The 8,119-nt window shown below is 40.1% G+C and overlaps 1 protein-coding gene across 4 annotated transcripts in view; it reads left to right on the top strand.

Moving 5' to 3' along the window:
• The first annotated feature begins 693 nt into the window (after positions 1-693).
• The window catches only part of LOC112519063, a 9,607-nt gene continuing 2,181 nt past the window's right edge, over positions 694-8,119 (top strand). The window contains exons 1-2 of one of the 4 annotated variants that reach the window (XM_025127008.1): positions 694-848; positions 1,277-1,499. In XM_025127008.1, the coding sequence (XP_024982776.1) occupies positions 1,303-1,499 (197 nt within the window). In that variant the 5' untranslated portion in view covers positions 694-848; positions 1,277-1,302. The remainder of the gene's footprint in view (positions 849-1,276; positions 1,500-8,119) is intronic. The other 3 variants (XM_025127009.1, XM_025127011.1, XM_025127010.1) reach the window with 3 other exon arrangements.

Here is an 8,119-nt window from a genome sequence, read left to right as displayed (position 1 = left end):
CGTACCTTACTGGGTAAGCTTTTAGTCCATCAAACGACATTGTATGCAACAAATTACCCGACAAATACTAACAGATAAGAGTCGTCATCCTCACTTATCGGTTAAGCAAAGTCGTGTCAGATAGTGTACCAATGTGATATTCTGAATAGGGCCCCCAAATTTTTTGCCCCCCTAAACTTTTTTGGGGCAGAATTACATATATTTTAATTTTTATTACATGTTTTAGCGTCTTCGGTCTTCTACCTCTTATTTAAGCCTATTTGGCAATTATAATATTTTAGCAATTTAGCTCAATACTCTCATGCCCCAATTCCTTCATTCTTCTACAAGATTTGTTGATTCTCAATTGTCCCCCAAAAAGACAGGAATGACCATGCAGTTAAGATTATCGACTATTGCTATCGTTCTTATTGGGTAAGATTCTTAGCCATTACCATAAGGTAAGTGGTCCGGTAAGCACTTACCGGATAAACGTCTGGTAAACGAGCCTTAAAACCACTTATCTCATCGGAACCAACCCTAACGCTAAGAGAGTCGGATCCAAAACAGACCAAAATTGTCAAGCAATAAGTTGGGGAGGAAAAGATTAATAATGATTCTTAATGGACTAAAACGGCATCTTGGTAAATAGTCCAGGGACCAAACTTGTAGTTTAAGATGGGTCTAGTAGTTCTGAATCCAAAATAGATTTTTCCGGGGCTCCATATTCGGTTCGCAAATACTGTACTTGGCAAACAGCAACGACAGAGATGAAATAGCTAACAGCTGCACGGATCGGTTGATGGCTTGACCTAGCACAGGTTCATCTTTTGAAAATATTCTTCCTTTGAAGTTCTGCACTAGTCATTGTAAGTGTGTATGGTTTTGTTTACGCCTGTTAGTATGTTCTATTAAGACCAATTGAACATTTCTGTTAGAAACGACGATGAATTTTTGTATGAAATTTGATTACAAAGATTATATGGGGGACTCCCATTCGATTTTGCGAGAATTTAGGGTTTGAGAAATATAGAGTTGGTTATTAGATTCCATTAAGAAATTACTAACGTGGGATGTAAATGGTATGAAAGTTGAAAGTCATATTCCTAATTTATTTTGGGTCAGACTTATTGTAGATGGGAATTGGATAGATGAAACGATGGATTGAGCTATACATTTCTCGGCCTTTTGGCTAAGAGTTCGATACATGCAATCAGTTTTGTGGAAGGAAATTGATTTCTTGAATTTCTGATAGTAGAAATGATGAATTTGTTATTGTTACTTCTTATCTCTACAGTACATATAATTTTGTGGTGTTTAAGGATGACAACGGTCGGAACCACAATGGATCAACCTAATAAAGCTAATAAACTTGGAGCTACAAATTCTGCTAGAATTCAGAGTCCAGCTTCAGGGTTCAAAAGGTGGGGAAGAAAAGGGCCATTTATCAGATATGGGCTTCCTATGATTTCACTCACGGTGTTTGGAGCACTTGGGCTTGGTCATCTCTTGCAGGGCAGGTGAGTGATATTTAACTAATTTACTAACACAATCAGCTACAAATGAGTGTAGGTTTAGGGTCTAGGCATGATGCATCTTTTGTGTGAAGGATAATGATTCAGTTAACTCTTAGCATGTATTTCTGTAACCCAGTACCGTCAGTTAAGCATAATCTTTGGTGAATAACATGGCTTTAGTATTGTCAGGAGTATTTGGTAGTTCTTCCTATAACAAACTTGATGATCCTCATGTGGTTGTTGTATCCCATTCAACTCAACTATGCCTTGGTTAATATTTTTTGGGTTCTAAAAAATTGTATCGAGTCCAAATGCTTTTGTCTTTCTTGTGCACCATATGCGGGTCACGGGTGGGTCTATCCTCTTGGGGGCATGCCTGAGTGTAAAATAAGATATCTATAGGGTAACTCATGGAATGATGTCCTGATGAACATTGACTGTGTATTGTGTGACGTAACCTAAGCTTGGGATGGATAAAGATGGTACATCCGGTTGTTCAACACTTTGACTTTATTTAGTCAACCATTTATTTTCCTTCTGGCCACGTCACTTTTCTTTAAGTTTTGATATCTATTGTAATGTTTGGGCCCTTATAGGACACCTACCATGAAGGGGCATAAACACTTCTCTATTTTAGGGAATGATGTTTGAACCTAAGTTGGAGCATCTGCTGCCCCCTAAGATGGAAGCTTTGGGTTCATTCTAAACCTGAATTCCTCTGTGATCATTCTGTTAACGACAAATACCTAACTTTAAACTAGTGATGATGGAGCTGCAATTTGAATCATATCTTGATACTTCATATGTTTATCTACTTTTTTTTTATTAACCTGGTATGTTTATCTACTTTTATATTTGTTCACAAGAGTAGTGGTCCACTGATAAGATAAGAGTCGATATAAGGTTGCCAAAATTAGAGTATTAAAACCCTACAGCTTTCGAGAGGCTGCAGTCTCTCCCTATTCAGTTGTAGAGAATTGAATTATAATAAATTGATCTATATTCCAAAAAGGTAAACAATGAAGGTATTTAAATTAATAAGTAAAAGACTCCTAGAATAAAACGGATTCTAAAGAAAAACAAATAAAACAATTAAAATAAACATAAGATAGTTATCTGTAAACTTGAGGACTCATGACTTATCCAATACTTGCTTTATCTTTATCTTATTAATCTGCCCTCCTCTTTTTCCTTCTTGAATGTTTCTTTATACTCTGAAGTCTATCAATACCCCCCCCGGACCACTTGCATCTTGTCCTCAAGATGAAAAGAAGGAAATTGCATCTTCAACACTTCACAATCTTCCCAGCAGGCTTCAAACACTGGTAAATTTCTTCCATTTGATTAACGCCTCTTGTCTTCCATCCCGTGTTGTTTGTACTTGTAGGACATCTTCCGGTTCTACTATCATTTCCATATCGTCATTCAATTGATTCCACTATATGGTTGACGAGGCGCATTGTCCGATTGCTCTCCTCAATTGAGAGACATGAAACACTGGATGGAGTCGTGTAGATGTTGGCAATTCCAAGTGAGAAGCCACCCTTCCCATCTTGCCTACCACTTTAAATGGTCCATGAAAACGCGTGGACAACTTTTGGTTGCTGCTTTTCCTTAAAGATTTTTGTCGGTAAGGCCTAAGCTTTAAGAAAACCATATCTTCAACGTCAAAATTTACGTCCTTCCAACGCCCATCAACTTGTTGTTTCATTTTGCGTTGTGCTTGCATGAAGAACATTCAGAGCAACTTCTCAATTATCGGGATTGGAAATTTGTCCGGTACTGTCTTTTTATTCAAAGCTCTATAGTCAACGCAAGATCTCCAACTCCCGTCCTTCTTTTTAACCAAAAGTACCGGACTTGAGAATGGACTTTGGCTATATTGGATTATTCCTGGACTCAACATTTCCTTGACCAATTTTTCGATCTCATCCTTCTGGTATTGCGGGTAACAATAAGGGTGGACGTTGACCAGTTCTACTCCTTGCTTAAGCACAATCCCATGTTCTCTCCCTCTTTTTGGTGGCAACTGGCATACAAAAAACAGCCTCATACTCCTTTATTAGTTTCTCCATGTTATCCGATAAGGTTTTGCTACCCTTGTTCTCAGCTTCCACATTTTCTAATTCAATTAACACCCCTTGTCCTTCATTCCTTAGGGTGCGTTTGGTTTGCGGATTGGAATGGAATTGGGAGGATTTGGATTTGAAATCCATTCCAATCCAGTGTTTGGTTTGCTGGATTGTGAGAAATTGAAATCCGTCGCTTCCTTTGAAATCCCATGAACAATGGATTTAAGAATCCTTCCCATATACATGGGATTTTAGAATCCATTCCTTTTTGCCCTAACCTACCCGTCTCCATCTTCTCCTCCATCGCATCGCTCACCTCCGTCGCTCTCTCCCGGTCGTCTCTGTCGCCGTCGCTTCCCCCCCGGTCGTCTCCGTCGCCGTCGCTTCCCCCCGAAGTCGTCGCCGTCGCTTCCCCCCAAGGTCGTCTCCGTCGCTTCCCCTCGAGGTCGTCTCTGTCGCCGTTGCTTCCCCCCGAGGTCGTCGCCGTCGCATCCCCCCGAGGTCGTCGCCGTCGCCGTCGCATTGCCCCGAGGTCGTTGCCGTCGCTTCCCCTCGAGGTCGTCTCCGTCGCCGTTGCTTCCCCCCGAGGTCGTCGCCGTCGCATCCCCCCGAGGTCGTTGCCGTCGCTTTCCCTCAAGGTCGTCTCCATCGCCGTGGCTTTCTCCCACCGTCGTCTCCGTCGCCGTCGTTGACCATCTCCTCCAGCCTCCATTTTCATCCTCCATTCGCATCCTCCAGGTAATTTCTACTTAACAATACGATTAATGCTCCGATTTGTACTTCGATTTCTGCATATTATACTTCAATTTCTGCATATTTTGTGACGATTTGTACTTCATATGTTGTTCTGATTAATGTTGTTCCGATTAATGTTCCGATTTGTACTTCATATGCTGTTAAAAAAAAAAAATCCAAATCCTACAAACCAAACACAGGAATGGATTTTAAATCCAATCCAAATCCCATGGAATCCAAATCCCTCCTGGGAATCCAAATCCCTCAGAAACATTCCCGCAAACCAAACGCACCCTTAGTGTTTTCATCATGGATTTTAATGATATTAGGGATCTGCCAAGAGTTGGATTTCCTTTTAAGGTTAGGGTTTCCCCTCCTTTTTTGAATCTCATAACCTGATTTTGCCAATTCACCCATTTTAACGCCTAATATTACGTCTGAGTTTCTCAAATTAATGGGCAAAAATTCTTCCACACTTCAATTCCTTGCATACTTAGCTTCAACCCTTGACATACTCCCTGTCCCTTCATGGCTTCTTCTGCTCCCATTGAGATGTCATATTCTTCTGTGATTAGATAACCCAAGTTTCTCAACTAACATCGTGGCTATAAAATTGTGGGAAGCCCCGCTGTCAATTAAAACAACTACCTCTTGGCCTTCTACCTGTCCTTCTAGCTTCATAGTCTTCGTTGTTGACAGTCCTACTACTGAATTCAATGATACTTCCACTTCTCCTCCTGTTTCTATTCCCGCCAATTCTGTCATCTCCCCTATTTCCGTGTCTTCATTGACGTTGTACTCTTCCGCCTCTTGAACCACCAACACACTAAGCTCCTTCTTTTTGCATTGGTGACCCACTTCTCATCACACCTGTAACATAAACCTTGAGCCCTACGTTGTTGAAGTTCTTGATCGGACAACCTTCTGAATTCCGGGACAAATTTTCCTCCCTGTCCACTACTCTTGTTGGAGGGTTCAACAGATCCCTTGTTTTCCGCAGATCTTTCTCCATTACGCTTGTTCAACCCGCTACCTTTTGGGTTATTTATTCTTGCTAAAATCTTGCTTTTTTCTTCTATCCTCTGAGCTAGTTCCATGGCCTTTCCCAATCCTACCTGTGCGAGGGTGCGGACTTCTGCCCTGATTGTGGACTCAACCCGTTTAAGAATTGACTAACGAAAACTTCATCCGGAATCCCTTCTAACGGGGCTGCCAACATCGCAAACCTTCTTTTGTATTTTGCCACCGTGCCGTCTTGCTTAACGCCCAAGAATTGCTCACGTAAAGATCCCTCCCCGCTGGTCTAAACTGATGAAGCAGTAATGTTTTTAATTCTTCCCATAGCCTAATGGGTCTCCTCTTATTCTACCACTGGAACCACAACAAGGCGTCACCCTCAAAAGCAATGACCGAGACTTCTAGTTTTCTTCATTGGTTAGTTTAATTAAGAGCGAAATACCTTTCAACCCTCAATATCCAACCGTCTGGATCTGTCCCCTCGAATACAGGTAACTCTAGTTTCCTCCCCCTTATCGCAAGAAATCGACCAATGTCGTAGTTTTTCTCTACGCGATAGTCCGCTTTTTTTGGTTGTCAATTGTCTACGCTTTCATCCTCTCCCCCGCTCTTCTCCGTTCTCCTAAGCGCTTCTTCTTGCAATATCAACATTGTTTCCATTTGTTTGATCACTTTCTGCATGTTGTCCTTTAGCAAGTTCGCCTCCGCTTGGACTGTTCCCAAGCTTCCCTCCACCTCATCCATCCTTGATGTTGTTGGCGTGAACAGTGACCATGAAAAGTGAACAATGATCGTGAACAGTAATTCGTGGATAATAACACAATTACTAATCCAGAACAACAGCGGTAGGGTCTGATACCAATTTGATAAGAGTTGATAAAAGGTTGCCAATATTAGAGTATTAAAATCCTACAGCTTTCGAGAGGCTGCAGTCTCTCCCTATTCAATTGTAGAGAATTGAATTATAATAAATTGATCTATATTCCAAAAGGTAAACAATGAAGGTATTTAAACTAATAAGTAAAAGACTCCTAGAATAAAACGGATTCTAAAGAAAAACAAATAAAACAATTAAAATAAACGTAAGATAGTTATCTGTAAACTTGAGGACTTATGACTTATCCAAAACTTGCTTTATCTTTATCTTATTAATCTGCCCTCCTCTTTTTCCTTCTTGAATATGTCTTTATACTTTGAAGTCTATCATCCACATACACCACAACAAGATGGTGTAACAGAGACTTGAGTGAATATCTAGGCATATTTTAGACGTGGAAAGATCTCTTTGATTATGTGGGTGTCCAGTGCTTTTTTCGGACCACTAGATCCTTGCTGTTCACCTCATTAATAGATTCCCTTCTAATGTCCCTTATGATATATTGTTTCAACACACTCCATCTTATCAACATTTCAAATCTTTTGCTTGCCTTTGTTCACCTATCACACTAGATAAATCGGGACTTAATGCTTCCAAGCATGTACTCATATGAGGCATCTCTTCAATTTTCTTGGGGGAATTGTGACTTTCAATCGAGTTGCAGTATATTACAACAGTTCTCTCATGGAACTAGATTTTTTTACTTTCCTTTAATTTTCTTCATTGTGATGCCCCTCCATGCATTGCCACCTTCTTTTCTTGATTCAACTCTTTCTTACATCTTGTCTTTCTAGCTACACCATCCTTATCTTCATCATCCTTCGCCGTTTTCTTCTTACCACTTCATCATTATTACTGTCTCTTCCTCTATCTCAACTCCCACATCGTAGAAGAACTGCCAGACACATCTTGTTCTCTCCCTTTGTCCAAAACTCCCTTTTTGTTATGGAAAACATCTCACCTTAAGCCACATTCATTACTATAGGAATGATCCTTGTCACATCTTCATTAGCACCTTCTTTCCAGACAAGTACTTACTAGTTACACTTTTGGGCTAATAAGGGGTCCTCAATGGATTGAAGCTATATGAATGAATACATAACTGCATTGGAAGGCAATACAGTGAAAAAGATTCTCCTATGGAAAGAGATGGAGTGAAAATGATTCCAATGCATACATAACTTCATTGGAAGGCAATAGAATGAAAACGATTCTCCTATGGAAAGCAATAGAGTGAAAATGGTTCCAAAGTATACATAACTGCATTGGAATCGTTTTCACTCAATTGCTTTTCAATAATTGTTTTCACTCAATTACAATTATTGAAAGGATGGTATGAAAGGACAATTCGGTTTATTTGGGCTTACAAAGTGACATATAATGGTGAGACCACTGGAAGGTACAACCCAAGACGTGTTGCATAAGGAATATACATACTTGCAAGCTATGCTATTAATATCGCGATATATCATCGATATATCGGCGATATATCGGATATCGCTCCTAGAAAAAATATCGGAACTCAAATATCGGTCAAAATATCGGGAACGATATTATCGGCGATATTTTCCGATATTTAGCGATTTTTAGCGATATTTTGAGGCGATATTTTCCTATTTTTAGCGATTTTGGAGAGGCGCTACAAATCTCTTAAGGATAGCAAGTCTTCAAATCCTATTTTCTTGAGAGATGTTGAAGAAAATGATGATTGGGTGGTTCCAACCGACGTTGAGCTCCAAGAGTTTGTGGATGCAAGAGATGGCCTCCTTTGGTAATATGTACGAGAAGCAATGGGAGGTAATGAAGAAGTTGGACCAAGTACAAGAAGTAAAAGGGAGCGCTATAGAGATGATGATGATGATCATCATGTTGGAGATGAAGGGGAAGAAGAGGAAGATTGGGAAGCTAACCTAAACGAAGAA

The sequence above is a fragment of the Cynara cardunculus genome, assembly GCF_001531365.2.
Source record: "Cynara cardunculus var. scolymus isolate 2C chromosome LG 10, CcrdV1, whole genome shotgun sequence".
Taxonomy (NCBI): Eukaryota; Viridiplantae; Streptophyta; class Magnoliopsida; order Asterales; family Asteraceae; genus Cynara; species Cynara cardunculus.
Note: the sequence above shows the minus strand (reverse complement) of the source record. Positions and strands in the feature narration are given on the sequence as shown.